This window comes from Onychostoma macrolepis, chromosome 13, assembly GCF_012432095.1.
Source record: "Onychostoma macrolepis isolate SWU-2019 chromosome 13, ASM1243209v1, whole genome shotgun sequence".
NCBI classification, from domain to species: domain Eukaryota; kingdom Metazoa; phylum Chordata; class Actinopteri; order Cypriniformes; family Cyprinidae; genus Onychostoma; species Onychostoma macrolepis.
The window spans coordinates 13,392,820-13,413,131 of NC_081167.1; the positions used below are offsets into that span (position 1 = coordinate 13,392,820).

The 20,312-nt window shown below is 37.3% G+C and overlaps 1 protein-coding gene across 5 annotated transcripts in view; it reads left to right on the forward strand.

Moving 5' to 3' along the window:
* Positions 1–20,312, forward strand: part of atrnl1a (attractin-like 1a) — a 302,814-nt gene that overhangs the window by 9,048 nt on the left and 273,454 nt on the right. The window contains exon 1 of one of the 5 annotated variants that reach the window (XM_058795278.1): positions 8,035–8,133. The exons of the other annotated variants lie outside the window; for them this stretch is intronic. Within the exon in view, the coding sequence (XP_058651261.1) occupies positions 8,132–8,133 (2 nt within the window). The 5' untranslated portion in view covers positions 8,035–8,131. Of the gene's footprint in view, positions 1–8,034; positions 8,134–20,312 lie in introns of those variants that run through there. 5 annotated transcript variants of the gene reach the window in all.

Below are 20,312 nucleotides of genomic sequence, written 5' to 3' on the forward strand. Positions count from 1 at the left end.
TGGATTACGTTCCAGCATGTCATGAGGCGTCTACGTATATTATGTCTATGGTTGAGTGTACATCAGTTGCGGTACATCAGTTGCGGTGCATTGTGGGATTGAATGAGTGCACTCGAGAACGTCCACTATGGTTTCGAACACCACTTAAAATGGCTGTCCCCTCAAATACGGATACAGCCTATGATTCTAGAGTTAGCACATAATATTTCTGTAATATGGCCAAATTAAATACAAAATCGTACACAAAGGAATGCGCATGCTCGGGTTGTCTACACCAATAAGATTTGCCGTGTTATAAACCAATGGAATTGGGGGTGGGCGGAGCGACACGTGTCGCCCCGCCCCAATGTGTCGCTCGGCCCCAATCGTCCAGATTGCACTCTGGAGTACTTGTTTTTTTGGGCTACTTTTATAATGTACCGCGGCCGCCCAAGGTGTATATAGACAAATAAAAATTAAAATAGATCATTTTACTAATGTGTATTATACTTGGAATGTATCCCTGACAACTTAAGAATGGAGAGGCGGTTGTAACATCACAAACAACGTGAGTTTCAGCAGAGCATACATGTTAAGGCTTTTACACAGCAGAAATAAACATGACAACAGCCACTATAGATTATATAAGATAATAAACACACCATTACGATAGGATATTTGTTTTTTTCTCGAGAGAAGAATGTGTACATCTGAAATGCTAATTTGTGCAGCCATATAAAAGGCTATAAATAACATTTTAACAATAGCAAACGACCAAATTCCACATGTGATCGTAAAAGGAAGTTATTACAAACACTCGATGGTGGTCTGAAGTGAGTTCTGAGTAAAAATGTACTATTAATCTCATAAATTGTCTTATGTAGCATGATGCTAATGTTAGCTTTAATGCACCTGCAAAATAGGTCCAATTCTTAATAATGCATTTTGTCATAATACTTCACGTAAGGTCGCAAGAAAATGTTTTGTTGTATTTATTTAGAAATACTTTTGATAATAGTTGGGTAAATGTATACTGGGATTGAAGTGATGTGGCTTGGTAAACGTTTTATTGCCAGTATAAAGGCTGATAATGGCTGAATAAAAACAAAAGAATAATGATAAAAGAATAATAAGGAGTATGACTCATATCTGGCGGAAGTGTGAAAGGTTCTGTTTTCTTAAACTAGTGTGTCATGCATTTCTTTATTTCAACACATTTACAGCTAAATCCTAGTATTTTAAATTTGTGATTAATCATGATTAATCACAGTCCATGACTGTGATTAACGCGATTACATTTTTTAATGGATTGACAGCACTAGTTGCATCACATCACGTTAGAGTAATATGCTTCAGTACTGCCAGAAAGGTACTTGTATCCTATTCTCATGGTTAAATAATATCTGACTATAATGGGCTGAAGGATTAAGAGGTATTAAGTGCAGGGTGAGGCCACTTCTGAAGGCCTCTGACCTGTACTGTGTTTGCTTTACTGAGTCTCTGGTGTGTCTTCCAGTGCTCCTGCTGGGCTTGTTTTGATCGTCTATGCTGGAACACATCCTCTGCTCCATTCCTCCCATCCTCCCTATCCTCTCTCTATCGCTCTCATCTTCTCTCCTCAGCCTCGCTCTTTCTCCTTCACTACAGGGGTGACATTTTAAGAGGGTATAGAGAGATGGTTCACATGAAGTTCAGCACAAAACCTGCATGTGAACTCTGCATGTATTGTCCTTTATCCAGTTTTTCACTTGCTCTCTCGATTTTTTTTTCTGTGGATCTTGCTCTTTTTCTCAGTTTTATTAGTGCTCCCTTGCTTTAACATCAATTTCTGTCATTCACCCAGATGGCTGGGAACTATATGGAATACAGATTCTATTCGCAATGGTTTTGTTGGCAATATAAGATAAAGCAACAGTGGTTACGTTTACATGCAACCAAATAATCCGTTTGTAATCGGATTGACGGCTCAATCGGACTGAAAAGGCTTCATGTAAACACCTTAATCGATCCGTTTGAGCTCGATCGGAATGAAATTTCGATCGGATTGAAGGGGGTGGTTTATTCCTTTTCTAATCCGATTGAGCGTGCATGTAAACACTCGATCAGATTGAAAACCGAAACTGAAAGGACTGCGCATGTGCAATAATGCAGAAATAGCGTAATGACGTATGACGCGCGGAGCGAGCGGTTCTTCCTTTTGAATAAAATGTTGTATAAATGCGTGTCCTGTCATTATAAAACTCTCCTTTCACTCAGCAACTGTGAAGTGGAGCAGGACAACCTCCCACCAGTCCTTGTTTCGGATTCTCAACCACAGGCAACCCATTTTGTGCTCAGGGAGGGGCATTTTTCTGCGTGATAAATATGAGCAGCACGGCTCTGCGGTTTATATGTATTTATCCAGAAGTGGATAAATATTAATTCCTTTGTTAAAAACAAATAAAGAAACAGTGTAGGAGAGTGGTTATTATGTGCAAACGGTGAGAAACCCCATATTTGTGTAGTGTGTGCATGTCAAAAAAAAAATAATAATAATAATTCAGATTTGAAGCTTGACATATAAACGCGCACATCAACCCAATCACTTTATTTAGCGTTCATGTAAACACTACATTCAGATTCAGAAATCGGAATGTATTCAGTCTGATTGAACCAAAAAGTGTGCATATAAACGTACCCAAAGTGAAATGGGGGTGGTTGATATACTGGTAGACATGATTAATCTGTAGGAATTTGTCAACTGGTAGTAGGGATGTAACGATTCACTCATCTCATGATTCGATTCAATTCACGATTTTGACTTCACGATTCGATTCACGATTTAATAAAATGAGATTTAAGACAAATTATAAATTAAATGTGTTCTTTTATTATTGCTTGGACAAAATACTGCAGGTTTCTTTGTGAAACTGAAATATAACACTATAATAATATACTAATATAGCACTTGCATGTCATTGCTCTTTTGTTGGTTTTGATTGCTTCTGTTGTCCTCAATTGTAAGTCGCTTTGGATAAAAGCATCTGCTAAATAACAAAATGTAAATGTAAATAACAAAACTAAATTGAAATTTTAAAACAAACCCCAAATCAAATAAATAAGTAACACAAATAAAAGAAATCTCTTCATATAAACAAAATAAGGCTTTGTCTGTGCTCTTTCCATTTAAAATTAGAGGCAACCACTGTATTTTAATCATGATCCAAACAAAGATGCTGCATACATGCAATATAAGCAGTTTTGAATCTAAATTAGATTGTATAATTTCAAAATTTAATATTTGTATAATTGTTTTGAAACAAAAACAGAATGGTCGGACTTCAGTTTTGTGAAACTATACATACAAAATATTTGCATGAAATAGAAACAGCAGACGAGCTAAATGAGACGCAGATTCACTCTCTGCCAGCAGGTGGTGCTTAAAGCGTTTCCTTGGTTTCCACTGTAAACAAAGCAGCGCTGCACTTATGAACTTCAATATGCATTATACAGAGGCAAGATGAAAAGAAAAAGAAATACCATCTAAACTTTTCTAAAGACAGTAATTTCCCCTCAGACATACATTCATATAAGCTCCTAACCCTAACTGAATCGCGATTTTTTTAGCATCTCAACCGATTTGAATCGTCACATATTTGAATCGATTTTCAACCGGCTCGTGGTTAATCGTTACATCCCTAACTGGTAGAGATTTTCAAGTAGGTATAACTGCAGACCGGAGATCTCCAAAATGGGGCGTGAACTCCAAAAGTGGGCAGAACCTCCAAAATGGGGCAGGGCAAAGACTTTCACCATTGGCACTGGCTTCAGTCAATTGTTATTGACTTACATTTCAAAATAAAACTTTATAAATTAAGCATTGTTTCTAGTTGATATAAAATAAAATATGCTATAATATAAATCAATATTCTCCGTGAGAGCAGAGCCCAAAGCTAACGGAGTCATCCCGTTAAGAGGTATTAAGTGCAGGGTGAGGTCATGGTTCAAGATTCGCAGGGTAGGAGGGGGTAGTGATGCTGGGTGTAACTAAAAAGGTGCCATTGTCCGGTGAGGTCCGGTTACGGAACGGCCGGCTTGGCGATCTCATATCGCATCATCTTATTAACTGCTTGTCTCCTGAACTGCAACTTTCTTTACCATGCTATTCAGCGCCAATTCCGCCGTGCAACCAAATTCACTGGTTAAGGTTAGGGTCAGGTGTGGGGTAGGTTTAGGGGTTAGCATTTTTGTAGCATAGTGTAGGAAATTTACACTGTGATTGACACAACCAGTAAAATCTACACAACCAAGGGCACTCTTGAGTCCGGGCTAAACGCCGAGCTCGGTCCCCTCTCCCCAGACAGGGGGAGTACCCCGGGCTCGGGAATCTTGACCGAGCTCAGAGCCCTCTCCCTGGACAGCACGCCGAATACGCATAACCTTTACTCAGTTTATTATATGTAAGTGTGAACTCGTGAAATACTTGAAGTTGATTGGGAGAAAAAATTGCGCAAATGTGTCACGTGCCTGTCTGTCACACCCTATTTTGGAGCTCTCATCCCGTTTTGGAGTTCCCGCCCACATTTGGAGATCTCCAGGCTGTAGTTATACCCTTCTTGAGATTTTAGACTATTGTCTCTATCGCGGTTACACGCTCACATGACGTTGCTGTGCTGCAGCTTCACAAAAACTTATCATTTGCACACATTTTTAAACGTTGCAGTTTAAAAATTTGTGATTTTAAGCTGTTGGAACGCAATCGGCAATGGAAGAGAACTTATTTCGCTATATGCGTGAAGATGGTGCTCATAGAGCACGGGCGTATTGAACTGAGTAAATTTTTGCCCCTTTATAGGCTTTAAACGGTTAAGTACAGTTGTATGTGTCAAAATGCCCGTCTTTGCAAGTTTCCTAAACACAGTAATTTAGTTCTTAAGTGAAAGCAAACAGCTGACGAAAAGAACAGATGTGTATCATTATATTGGATCCAGGCAGCTCTTAAAGTGACAGCAGTGTAATATTCTGCTGTCTGTCATTCATGTTAATCAAACAACAAAAGAGAGGAAACTAGGGCTGCAACTAACGATTATTTTAATAATCGATTAATCTGTCGATTATTTTTTCGATTAATCGATGAATCGGATTAAAAAAAAAAAAAAGCATTCATTTCCAACCCTTTATTCAAAAACAGAACTAAAATCTTTAGAAAGTGCACAAACATGTTGCTCCTTGAACATCCCTGAGCTGTTATAATAATAATAAAATAAAATAAAATGGACTAACACAAAAACATACACATGTATGCTTTACATCTGCCAAATATATAGACTTTTTGGGAGTGCAAAAATTAAATAATTTAACAACACTGCGTCGTTAGCGTTGGTATTGTATCAGACACCTGCACTTAACATTATATGAAAATCAAGCTCAAATGGAGTTAATAATGTTTTTGACCAGAGAATGACGGAGATGGAGTGTTTTGTCTGTCGTTAGAACGGCTGTTATGCAGTGCATAAGTGCATTAAGCTTTCATCAACTTTTACAGGTTATATAACTTTGATTGTAGCTATATGGGCGCTTAGTTTTTCTTGTTGTTTAATACACTTGGCCAAAATCTCAAATTAAGCGCTTATGCACATAATGCACAGGATATTTAAAACGTATATAGACAGCAAATAACTAATTCTTCTCCACTCTTCAAACACACAAAAACATTATCCTTTACTGACATAGTGTTTGAGTAAAGAAAACGCTGTACTATTCAAACACCAATTATTTATTCACCCTTGCATTGCGAAAAGCAGAGATCTCATCTTCTCCAGGCTGTGCGCGCGTCAATCTGAACGGAGGCGGGGTGAAGTTACGAGGTCTCGCTGAGAGCTCGATGATCCAATGGCGTTACGAAGTTTTACTGACAAGTTATTTTAATGCTTATCATTGGTTTACTATTTTTAAAACTCTCTGATTTAAAATAATAAAAACGAATTATAAGCGACTCGAGTTTGGATAATTTTTCACAGCACCTGACTGGGCTAGAGTATGGCAACTGCCATACTCTGCCATACGCAAACGCCGCCCCTGCTCCCACACCTTGGATGACTTGGGTCGCACGGATTTCTCTGCCTCCGCCATGTATCTTTCCTCTACCTCCGCTCGTTTTTTTTTTGTTTTTTTTTTACTTTTTGTTTTTTATTTATGAGGCGCCAAACTCTGCTAGCATCCGTGCGCGAGAGAGACCGAGTGTGTTCACTCCGCTCCGCTCAACTAAAGTTTTTTTTTTTTTAATAATCAAACGTCTCCGCGTCGCGCGACACAACGAATCGATTATGAAATTCGTTGCCAACGCTTTTAGTAATCGATTTTTATCGATTTAATCGATTCGTTCTTGCAGCCCTAGAGGAAACCTCTCACTGCTCTTGTCTTGACTAAATCACTTTTGTAACTTTAATTAGAAGAAATATATATTTAATTTACACTGTAGAACATGCAGTGCTTTTATTTGATTACTTTATACAATGTATGTAGCGTTTCTTTATTTTTGCTACTGTAGTTTTTTTGTCCTATTGCTTATCATTAGATTCTTATTCTTATTTAATTGCTAAAGGCCCCGATGTACTTCAAACGAAGTTCATTTTTGTTCTTCGTCTGGGGGCAAAAATAAGTTTGAAAAGGCTGAGCGGCGGTATACTGTTTTCGAACATTCCAACACCCCGCGCTGCTGGAGGCGGGGTGTAGATTAATGTAAACATGTGTTGCGACGCTCGCTCGCAGCAGCAGATCAGAGTCAAGTATCATGTTTGCAATACAAAAGAACCATTCCATTTCCATAATCAGTCCTTTAAGTGTGAATTACTCAGTCTGAAAACTTTAGCATGATGTGGAAAAAAATATTGGAGTCATCTCAATAACACAAACCTGTTTGTTACTTTAAATTATTACAATTATTATCAATTATTACACCTTTTTATTATTTTATGTGGTGTCATGACTTTTATTATATGTTCTTTTGGCATTTCATTTATTGTATACCTTTTAAATTAGCTTATTGTAAGAACAACAGCAGCAGCAGTATGGTGTAAGTATGTTTATTTGAAACACATGTATTTGGTACTTGCTAACTTATAGCTTTAGTCTTTCCTTTCATTCTTTTCATGGCTTTGGAAAACTTGCATCTGGTGTTTCTCTACGTCGCTTTTTGCATAACTCCGGGTCGTCGACACCAAGCTTCGTTGCAATTTCTTTCTAGGAATCTTTAAAGTCTCTCCGCGAGCGATCGTACAGGTGCGGATATATTTGTGGCAGTTCAGCTATTCGACACAGTGTATTTATGTTGCTAGTGACTTGGAGATGTTGTTCTCCCGCCTGACCTCCATTGAATGAGAAACGAACTGGGAAATAAATAAATAAATAAATAAAAATTGCACGTCAAAGAAGGCGGAGTTCCAGAACACACCCGCCGATTGCGTAATCGCCATGGACTAGGGCTGGGCGATATGGACAAAAATTCATATCTCGATGTTTTTTGGTCGATTTGCGATATACGGTATACATCTCGCTATTTTCGTTTTTGTATCTTTGTATCGTTTTTTTTAAAAATCTGTATTTAATATCCATGTATATATTTTACATACTGCCCAATGCTGTCCAATGAAAGAATACATATTAAAGGTTATGAAAACTAATAAAGTGAATGTAACAATGTAAGCCTAGGCCTATATATTATGCACAAAAAGGGTCAAAATCACATTTCATTCTAACATTGTAACATTACAATCTAAAAACAAAAATAATGCTTTTAAAGCACAAGTTAAATTCAATAAACTAAAAATGAAAATAAATAAGAACAAAAGCTCAGACTTGTATTAAGCTATTTTGATTTCCACATTACAGTCACTTTACAGTTATTGCTATCACAAAAATACACTTACTTGTAGGTTTAAAATTCTACATATGTCATATTGTCCAACTACAAATGTTTCAGCGAAATATATATATTTTCCTATTTCATTGCGCTATGTCTGTTTGGTGCGCATGCGCACGGCGGCGCTCGTTCACTGAAGTCTATGAACTTTAGTGGAGATTAGCAAAGAAGGCGGCTCGTGCACTCCTGACAGCAAAATGGAAAGATTTCCATGACTTTCTCACATTTAAAGACGGAGAATATACCTGTGAAATGTAAGTTATGCATTAAGGAAAACAGCACATCTCAAACACATTAAGCAGAGTGTCAGCCTCACACGCAGCCTTTCTGTCCGAGCATCTGACGGGGCGAGCCGCTTTAAACTATACAACACTAAACTATACTATATCTTACGAGTTTCTTTTTAAAGCCCTTAATATAAAGCTTGTCATATGTTTAGAACAAATTGGATTATGCACTTTCTCCGCAGCGGCTGAGTCTGTGTCCTCCACTGTATTTTTCAGATGCGCTCGTATCAAACTACTGTATATCAATATAAACGGTATTGCCTCATACCGTATCGCTTATAAAGAATATATCGATATATGGTACAAACTCGATGTACCGCCCAGCCCTACCATGGACCAATGGTAGCTCAAAGATGTTTAGGAGCTAAAACGAACTCCCCCAGAGAGTTCGCTTTGGTGAGCTGTTTCGAACTGCTGAAACGAACTCAAAATGAACTTCGTTTCGGTCTGATTTTATTCGAAATGACAGTTCGTTCTTCGATTTTGTTTGAAGTATATCGGGGCCTTTTCAGGCGTATACGCAGCGCCTGAAAGTAGTCCCCAGCTATATTATAACTAGTTACCTAGCTGGGGACTACTTTCAGGCGCTGCGTAATATCACTGCGCCTGCTGCGGCCATGGTACGGCAGCAAAGTTCCTTGATTATTACGCCGGAATGAGAGTATAGTTCCTAATCATATCAGCCTAGAAAATCGCAACTTTAAATTTTCCGCCGGTCTTAGTACACGATATAACTACAGAAGAGTCAAGTTTTAAATAGGACAAATATCGACACTCTTTGGTCATTTTTGAACGCGATGCTACTGGTCTAATCGGATTCAATGATCTATGCTAAGCTATGCTAAAAGTGCTATCGCCAGACCCAGAGATCGGCTGAATGGATTCCAAAACGGTAAAACTCAACTTATTAACTCTGGGGGAGTTGGAGAATGAGCCTATTTCCAAAAAAAGTGGAGTGTTCCTTTAACTGTTTAATTGTCTTCAGTAAACTTGAGTTTTTTTATTTTTATTTTTGTAGGCTACCATTAGTTTTTTGTGATATTGACACTGGTGACAAGAATTATGAAATTTCTATGTAATCACAAATTTTGATATCATGACCTTATTTAAAGCAAAATTAACTGTATTATGATATATATCATGACCATGAAATAAAATGACTAATATCGTGATAAAAGATTTTGGTCATATATCGCCCACTAAATGTAAATATTTCAGCGATACCTTCCTTAAGACTGTCCTAAAAACTTTACAATCCTTCTATCTATCTACATGGTACTGTTCACTGAAATGTATACTTTTATTCAGTACATGAATTGATCAAAAGTGACAGTAAAGACATTTGAAAATGTTACAAAAGATTTCTATTTCAAATAGGCTATTCTTCAGAACTTTATATTCATCAAAGAACAAAAATGTGTGTAATGTATAATTTTCATCCCTGTTCACCCATCATCTCTTTTGTCTCCACCCTTTGGCCTTGTGTTTTGTCTTTTCTCACTTTCTCACTGTTTTTCTGCTTCATACTCCAACTGCATCTATATGCAGCCCAGTATATGTTCTTCTCTTCCCTTCCCTCTTTCCTCTTGTAAGTGGTGGAAATGACCGCAATCTGACACAGAGAGCATGTCAGTCAGCCAGTCAGGATCCCTGTGGGATTGTCCTCGGCTCTATGATATCACCTCGCAGGCATGATTCTGAAGGCTCTGTTCAGGGTGTGGTGCTCTGGACGCCACAGCGTGCTTTGATTATTTGAGTTGAACTCTGGGTCTGCTCTTGGCTGACTGCAGAGAAGCATCAGTGCACATGAGCTCTAGTGTACACAAGCTGTGTCCGATTCCTCACAGCAGGCCCAGATGAGCAGGGCTGAGAGGCCAGATCTGTTGTCTATAGGGACGCAGCCCCTCGTCCTCCATGGCAGTCGTACAGTTTGGGAGGTGGCTAGTGTTTAGTGGCTCCCTAGTACATTCATATAAGAAAAACGTGTGCGTAAACACTAATCCCCAGGCAAGGGTGTGTTGGGAAGACTTTGTGTGTTTGTGTGGAGAAGAAAAAGAAAGTTTTTGCATGTCTGAGTAAGTTTAGGGGGTTGTTGATGGTTTTTTATGTAGTTGAGAATGTCAGGCATGCTGGCTTGTAGGAAATTATTTTGGTGGGTTTGTCATGTGCTTCCTGTGTGTGATCACTGATACCAGTACTACTGATGTCTCTATAAAATAGTTTTCCCTCTAATATTTAACCATTGACTATAGCCATTCAACATTACAGTATAATTGAGAGATATTGATTTTAACATTTATTAGACTTTAAAAAATAACGTCTAATTTTAGTGAACTTAAAACAATCTTCACATAAACCCCATTATAATAAATGTTATATTTGCCTGTGCCCTTCAGAAGAAATATTCAGAAATTGAAATTGAAGTTATCTAACACTAAATTCTAAATGAAATATAGATGAATCCTTAAAGCTATAAAAGTTACTGATTTTGGCTGCTTTAAGAGCTTCCGCTGCTGACCATGATGTGGATCTGACACCCATTGTATTTTCTTTCAAATCTCTTTACCTTTTCTGACCCACTTCAGGTCTTAAAGGCTCTACTAATGAACTGACGAGTTGAATAGGGTGTGTTAGATGAGGAAGACAGGAGACAGAAGACGGGAGTTTTGAAAACCATTTCAGAGACATATTCTTAAATGTGACTCATATATAATATATTACATGCATGCACAGTTTTAAGGCAGCTTTAAAGGCCTTTTGGTAACTTCATGACTTAACTGACCACGACATTGCATGCGCGTAGTTTAATTCACGCTTGGATATGAAAAGATATAGGAGCGCGTGCCGGCACTTTTATGCATGCAATTGAAGATCTATGAGTGCAGTACCGTTTCCGCGCTCTTTTGACAACATTGATTTTTAAACTGTTAGTAGAAACTAAAATAGAGACTGAAATAGTATTTTCTTGTAAAATGTTCTCCAATATTCAATAATAATAATAATTAAAAAAACAACAACAACAACAATAAAATAAAATAAAAAATCACGTTATTTTTTATAAATTAGCAATAAATAAAAAATGCTGCTCTCTTTTTTAGTTCATGGTAACTCATGTCGTTCCAAATCTGCATGACTGTATTTTTTTCTGTGGTACTCCAAAGATGTAACAGCCTTAATCAGCGTTTACTTTATATGGAACAAGATGCTGTGAAAGTGAGTAGTGATTGAGGCTGTCAATTAGTAACATTCTCCCTAATATCTGCTGTTGCATTTGTTTTGGCTTTGAGAACATGAGGGGTGAGTCAAAGATGACACATTTTCAATTTTTTGGTTGAATATCTTTAACTAATGATTGAGTTCTCTGTGGCCTCTTTTATTATTTATATTAGGCCACATTGATCACAGAACAATCTCACATGTTGCCTCATAAAGCAGTTTTTAATCCTGTAATCCCGCACTGTACAATCACAGTGGCAGGTCCTCTCATTAGGGAGATGGAACGGCAGACTTCAGCACTAATCGCTGTGATCTATGCTTGTGATCCAATACCCAGCCGTGCTCTGTTTTTTTATATGTCACAGTGTCTATTCTGTGTGATCCTGTGGGTTGAGTTTCTCCTGACTGTTGTCTGAAGATGACATAAATGGCAGAGCAATATACTGTATGTTGACAAATCTATAAATAACCCCAAATCATATACAGTTGAAACATATTGACGTCATTTTTGGGCTTGCTGATGTTCTGCACACACTGGAGCATCAAGCTCTGTTATATACTTAATGTCTGTTCACCACAAAGGGCTTCACAGGAAAACATAGTAAATGTTCATTTACACTTAGACATAGTCTCATTCTAAACCGCTTTAGACCTCACCCTAATTACCAGTTTTACAGTCTCTCTGTGTTCGTGTCAGAACACTTCTACTCCAGTCTGGTTTTTATTTATAAGATGGGTATGTTTGGATGATTTCAACAGCCTGTTTGTCTCTGTTTGTTGGACTAAGATTCAGTGGGACACCAGTGCTGTCAGATCTACTATGAAGTCTATACTTTACATATGCTACTATACTTTATACAATAAATATTGTTTTAAAATCAATGTGCTGAAATTATTGCTGCTGAGCCTTCTATGTTGAATGAGTAAGTTGCTCTTCTTTTGGCTCCAAATTAAAACTAACAGTTTAGTTCTTTTCAGGGGGGGCACATTTACTCTGAGAATTAACTCTTTACTCTGTCCTGTATATACATGCAGTGGGAAAAAAAATATTTGATCCCCTGATTTTGTAAGTTTGCCCACTTAAAAAAAAGAGAAGGGTTTATCATTTCTATGGCTCTCTCCACAGATTTTCTATAGGATTAAGGTCTGGAGACTGGCTAGGCCACTCCAGGACTTAATGTGCTTCTTCTTGAGCCACTCCTATGTTGCCTTGGCGGAAGACCCATCCACGACCCATCTTCAGTGTTCTAGCTGAGGTATATATCTGATATTTTACGGTACATGGCCTCATCTATTGGCCCCTCAATGCGGTGAAGTCACCCTGTACCCATAGCAGAGAAACAGTCCCAAAGCATGATGTTTCCACCTCCGTGTTTGACGGTGGAGATGGTGTTCTTGGGGTGATATTCAGTATTTCTCTTCCTCCAAACACGACGAGTCGAGTTGATGCCAAAGAGCTCAATTTTGGTCTCATCTGACCACAGCACATTCTCCCAAGCCTTCTCTGAATCATTTTGGCAGGGCCTGTACATGTGCTTTCTTGAGCAGGGGGACCTTGCGGGCGCTGCAGGATTTCAGTCTATTGCAGCGTAGTGTGTTATCAATGGTTTGCTTGGTGACTGTGGTCCCAACTGCCTTGAGATCATTAACAAGCTCCTTCCGTGTAGTTCTGGGCTGATCCCTCACCTTTCTCATGACCATCCTTACCCCATGAGGTGAGATCTTACATGGAGCTCCAGACCGACGGCGATTGATGGTTATTTTGTATTTCTTCCATTTCCGATTAATCGCACCAACAGTTGTCTCCTCCTCACCAAGCTTCTTGCTGATGATCTTGTAGCCCATTCCAGCCTTGTGCAGATCTACAATCTTGTCCCTGATGTCCTTTGACAGCTCTTTGGTCTTGCCCATGGTAGTGGAGAGGTTGGAATGGAAGATACAGATTCTATGGACAGGTGTCTTTTATACAAACAACAAGCTGAAATTAGGAGTATTTTCTTAAAGTGACAGGACTAATCTGTGTTCCACATGTGCACATAATCAATCTATGGGAGCTAAAATTCCTGCTGGTTGGTAGGGGATCAAATACTTATTTGACTTACTAAAATGTAAATCTTTTTTTAACATTTGTATGCTGCTTTTTTTCCTGGATTTTTTGTTTGATATTCTGTCTCTATCAGTTAAAATAAACCTACCATAAAAATGATAAACCCTTTCTTTTTTTTTTTTTTTAAGTGGGCAAACTTACAAAATCAACAGGCGATCAAATGTTTTTTCCCCCACTGTATATAGGCCTATATCAATGTTATTTTAGAATTATTTATATATACTTCAATAGATTTTAATAATGTTTTGAATTAGTAATTTTGAATTAATAAAATAAATTAGAGTTGTATTTTTTATATTTCAGTTTTCATTTCATGTCTAATAATGTTTTTGTCACGATTGCCTTCTGTGGTGAAACGAAGAACAGGAGACGAGAGGTAAACTCAAACAAAACAGTCTTTAATCTTCTCAAAATGGGGTAAAACAAAGGCAGGCAGAGACACACAAGAACACAACATCGACGTTAATACCAGACGCTGGACAATGGGAAACACAGGGCTTATACACAGGGAATAAACGAGGTAATTAATTAAACACAGGGGGAATCAAATCAAAACACAGCTGGGACTAATAGAACTGAATGGGATCAGGAACAGGAAAATCATATATGGGCACAACATGAGGAAAATCTAGATCAAGGGGAGCACATAGACAGAAAACCACAACACACAACAGACACAAGCCTGACAGTTTTGTGTTTTTTAATTCTTTTTAAAATATTTAGGTTTAATTTTTTAATTTTATTTATTTTTAGTTCTATTTTAGGGCTTCAACTTAAACTTATTTCAGTTAGTTTCTAATTTCATTTAATTTAAAATTTTCAACTAATATTTATATTTTATATTCCATGTATTTAAATAAATGTTTTTAGTTGTAGTTTTAAATGGAATTCTGAATAAAATATTACTATTTTCACAAAAATATTAAGCAGCACAATTGTTTTTTAACATTGATAATAATAAGAAATGTTTCTTGACCACCAAATCAGCATATTAGAATGATTTCTGAAGGACCATGCTACCCTGAAGACTGGAGTAATGATGCTGAAGATTAAAACTTTTGAAGAGTATACAAGTCTTGATGATACATAGAACTAAAACACTTGACCTTCCTTAGCGGCCACATCCCATCTGAATCAGCACAAAAATAGCTGCTACTCAAACTTCTTACAAAAACTACAAAACCTTATCCTGTCCTGATAGTAGAAAGTGTAATGTGAGTGTATAACCTGTGGGAATGTTTTAGTTTTATCCTGCCCTGTTGAAAGGAAATCCATTCTGTCTCTGAAGTGGTTTGATGGGATAAATTTGGATTAGTGTAGTGCTGAGGAGGCAGTGATATTCATTCGTTGGTTCAGGCTGAGAGGGCTCTGCTGTCAGCAGAACTTTATTGATATCAACTGAACAGGTTGTGCTCGTTCAAAGCATCATGTAGCAGGTGCTCTGCTCTGTGTAATCTGTGTTTGTAAGTGCTGGCACGACCACTGAAACCCTTTGTAGACCGTGTTTGTATGTGTTTAACTGCCCTTAATACAGATAACATTACAATTCACTGCTCTCTTGTTTTCCCAAACCTCAGGGAGTGGTTGTTTCACTATTACAGCAGTATTTTTTGGCTGATGGGAACTGCTTTTCCCAGCAGGAGATCAAATAATGGAACCCCAGTCACTGGGAAGTGAACTCATAGCAAAAGTGTTGTAAAATTGCTGGATTACTTTTTCCAGTAAATGTACCACATCTACTATTCGTACAAACAATGCCTTTCTCTCGTTTATCTGTATTGCTACTATTCACACATTCTGTGATGTCTTTTGCTGGAAATTACTTTTTAACCAGTGGTTCTCAAACGACACCAAGGCTGTGCTTTGTCCAAGACAATATTGGCTACTTTATGTGAACCCTGGTACTTCTGTAAAAAAAAAGTGATGTTAGTTTAATGTTGTACATCTTTATTTTACCTTTATTTTGTATAGGTCAAACATTATTTACTAACTGTTAATTATGATTACGAGTAATAATCAGCCAATAAGCTAGTACTTTATACATGCTAATAAGCAACTAGTTATAAGTGGGAACTGGTCTCCAAACTAAAGTATTCCTTCATCTGTTCTCAGGTGGGGAGAAGCTCTTTAGTTTCAGAGTCTTTCCATTTTTGACTTACAGTGAAACATCATGAAGTAATTATGACAGCTTCTTCACAACTTGTGAATCAAACTGTATGAGAGCAGACTTCTTTTAATCTTGTACAGTATGTGTTTAAACTGTTCATCTTATGGCTTTTTTCACAGCATCAGTGCAGAGATTCTCTGTCCATTTTAACATCTTAAAAGCATCCAAAAATTTATGAATTCTGTCATTATTTATTCACACTGGCTTCATCCGAATATGCATACTTCCCTACTATATAGTAGGTAAAAGACTAAATAGAAAAAGAATAGCGTGTCTGAATTCGCAGGACCCAGATGACTTACTGTTGCGTGATATTCTATAGAGCACATCCAATGGATACTTTACCATCACATGAGCGTATGGGAGACAATTTGTGTGTGACAGTTAAACAACGCAACAGACGTCATAGGTCACATGACAGTGACAACGTGTCTCAAGTACATCTGATTACAATTATACTAATCACATTCATACAATATAGATTTTTTTGTAACTTTTGCAAAGTAAGCAATAAGCACTTTGTGCTTTTGGATGCAGTCACTCGTGCAGTTGTTCCAAACCTGTGCTACTTTCTTTCTTGTAGTACTTCTGTCTGTGATATTTTGAGAAATGTGTCAGTGTTTTTGTTTGTTCATACAGTGGAAGTCAGTGGTTATCAAAACTGAATTATTCAAAATATCTGCTTTTGTTCCACAGAAGAAAGTCATACAAGTTTGGAATGACATGAGGGACAGTAAATAAAGATACATTTTTCATTTTTGGGCGAACTCTTCCTGTAAATTAGCAAATTGCCATATTTGATCATGGAGGAAGCAGTTGCCATAAAATGTTATTTTATAAAATGTACACTAGTTGATTCATACCAGTAATGAGTTGATGAATGAGTAGCACAAATGGAAGATCAGGCAGGGAATATAAATATAATTTCACAAGTTTCCTCAGGAAGCAGAGGTTGGGTGTGTTTCTTCTCTGAACTCAAATGCCAGTTCCATTACAAAAAAAAAATAAAAAATCCAGGTTGTGAGGTTGAGCTGTCAAACAAGACCATCAAAAAGGACAGCTCTGTATTGGGGAAAAGAATGTGATTCATTCAGTCTGCTATGTGCTATAGCTCTTCTCCGATATGAATCCCTTTAGCAAGGGATGGGCTACAAGATCATCAAATGCACTGCAGCATTAAAAGAGTCCCTAAAACAACTCGCTCTGGGTTTCTGAAAGATGAAGTTTTTCATGCTTTGGTATATTTACATTTTTGTTCAGTCATGAGACCCTCACGCTCTGATCTTTCACATCAAGCTCTGAGGCATTGTAGACGAGCAGTGAAGGACTATTTAAGGCTTGGCCATTGTGAAGTTCTATTAACTTTCTCTTGACCTTATTGTGGTTGTAATGTAAAAGCCAGTAGGGTTTTCATCCCTGGCTCAGTAGATGAATGAGTGGATGGCGGGAAATCGACGAGCCGTGACTATACGTCAGAGGCCTACAAATATCAATCTCTGCCCTTGCTGCCCCCATTGTCTCTAAGCATGAGTGATTTTTCATTTTTAATGAAGGACAGTGCCAGCGGGTCAAGGTTATTTAAGAAAAATGACCAGTTCTTTTATTGTTAGGTCTCCACAGTGCCTCTGTTGTATGTGCAAAACACACACAGTGGATATATTTAATCTATATGCAGGATTGATTTAATCTTGTAGAAAAGGTGGTGGCATTTCACATTTTCAGATTTGTCTACAGTCCAAGTCCTGTAGTGTGAAATTTGTTTTGACTGGAATTGACATTGACGATGACAGACAGTTGGGTAGTGTGAAAAGAACAGTAATTTGAAGACTTTAAAAGTGGTGTAAAGTGTATGGCAGACATAACATGAATATCTCTTGGGCATCTGCAGTGCATCTCTCAGATCTTGCCTTTGATAATTCACACATAGCAATCATCACTCACATGAATGAGAACTGATTTGCCTGAAACGATCGACGTGAATGAGAACCGATTTTCAGGTTTTCCTCCTTATATGCAAAGTACGTAAATTTTGTATAGGGACCCTAAACCACCAGGGGGCCCCCTTGCTCTCAAAGATGATTCAATGACAGGGCTGTGCGATATACACACAAAAATATGTCAAAATGTAAGTATTGGCAAGTTTTTACTTAAACTCTGTCAGTTGTGTCTTGTTAATGAACATAAACAGTATAGGGAAAGTAATAGAATGCTTGTCAGCTTGTCAGGTCTTAAACTGGCATCAGCCTAAAAAACCTGTTGCTCTCTCTGTCATTTAATGTTAATCAAACAACAAAAGAAAATGAGAGAATCATTCTCTTTATGCAATAACTTTAGAAACTTTAAAAAAAGAAAGAGTAGATTAAGGGGTTGGGGTAATTTTTGCGTACACAATGACAGGGCCCCCCTCAAAAAGTTTTGCTTAGGGACCCCAGAAGTCTATGACCAACACTGGTTGGCGATCTTGATTAACTGTCAGTGACCAGGGCTAAAATCATGTGGTGTGTGGGCAGCATAAAATGTTACAGTGTTATGAATCTGACCAATAAAATTAGACAAATGAAATATTTTGTGACTGTATAATGTATACTATTACTGGAGTGGAACAACCCAAACCTAAACATATTTCATAAAACCCCCACCCGCAGTAAAAACTGAAGTATTTATGAAGAAAGGAGTAAGTGATATTTTTAGCATACATCTTTGTCTCTTTTAACATAAATGCTTCAAAGGATTTACTGTTGCTAGAGCTGGCAAGAGTGGCTCTAATAAAAACATTTACGATGTGGTACAGGGCTTATCAGACACTTGTTAACCACAAAAATGAAAATGTTTTGTCTCTAAGTGCCCATTTAATTCAGCAGTTCCCATCCAACAATAAACACATTCTAAGAATAGTCCTGTCACCTCTTGTAAGAGTGACACAGCCTCCATTTAGAATGGCAGTGCTGTTGTAGTGTAACAGTAGTGCTTTTATAGCTCACATTTGGACTCTGCATTGTCTTGAAAATGAGATCATCCCCTGCTGACGGACATTCACTAGCCCTTTTGTCTTAATCATAATCCAGTAATGCATACACATTTGTTGCATAGTTTGTGTGCATTTATGCATATGCATTTGTTTGTATGCATATCTCAAGGGTCTCGTTGTTAGGTGTAACCCTGCACTAATATTTAATTAGTATTATAGGATTTTGGGCATGCTAATTCTTTATTGTCTGGGACAAGACAATTGCGAAATATTTACCAGTATATTAAATTCCATTTTGTGATTAAAGCTACTATCTCTGATTATGAAATTACTAGCCCTGAATTCACCACATTGTGTAGTAAGAAGTAGGGGTGTGCGATATTGACAAAAAATAATATCTCAATATTTTCTGGTATTTTATCAATAACGATAATTAGACGATATTTTGCTGAATGTGTTATTGTGCTGGTACCTTACGGACTTCCGTGGACAGCTGACTCCTAAAGCTTTTGATATTCTTCATATTCTGTGTGGTGGTCAGTTCACACTGATTGGCATTTTTACCTTTATAAAGCCATTTTTTCTAAAAGTGTGCATTATCTTTTGAGTGAAATTCTTACATTTAATCAGTGAATTAGAATAACAAGACGTTTGGGCTGTTACCAAGCAAATGAAATCAGTATCAACAAAATTTCATCTTTGCAATGCAGAGGAAACACAGAAGCTGCATTTGAAGTGGCATTTAGATGTATTTACACACTGTTTAATGCAAGACATGATTGCTTTAATCTGCAGTTACAAATGCATAAATAATGTTTTGATATATTAAACATAAAACGTTGAATACTGATATTTGAAATTATTTAAAGAATAAAAAGATACTTTAAATGTGAAATTAAAACCGACAGTAGGAGGCAGCAAGTCACTATTAATAAGTAAGTCATTGCGACTGAACCGAATCATTTTGAGGTTGATTCATTCAGGAACGAAACACCGTCATGTTGCTCAGAGATGCAAAACAGTGCTGTGGCTTTGTTTGGAATTATTTTTGTTGTCGAAAATACAGGCAATATGGTGTCTAAAACATAAGTCTCTTAATTAACTTCTTGTTTATTGAACTGTTGTAAAAAAAAAAAAAAAAAATCAGTATCACATTTATAATCATGATACATTTTGGAGAAAAAACGGCAGTCTTTCGTGTGAAATTGATTAACTATATGAAGTGGTATAAATATATACATTTTATGCCCCCATGAGGTTTTTGCAACTAATGAAGAAAGATTGTAGTGCCCTTCTTTATTAGTATCAAGTATAGATGACGGTAGATTTACATTTTAACAAAAGTACATTTTTCACCAGTCTTCAATGTTCATTCCAAACTGTTTCAACAAACACATCACAGTTGACTTCTTTACATTGCTGGCTTTGCGGTGAAATAACTTCAGTTGATTTTGTCTGTTTTTGCCAGATGTGGTTTGTGTTTGGGGCACACTGTGTTTTTAAAGGGTTTGGAAATGTTTGTGGGTTAACTGGGAGAAAAAGAATGGGATATAAAGCACTGTTTTCTGATAAGCATGGGTTTGTGGCTTACTTGGCTCATTCTTGTGCAGTTCAAGACATTTACAGACATTAATGTTATGATTATTAAAGCTATTTCAACTATTGTGAGGAGACTCCAGGGAGATTTA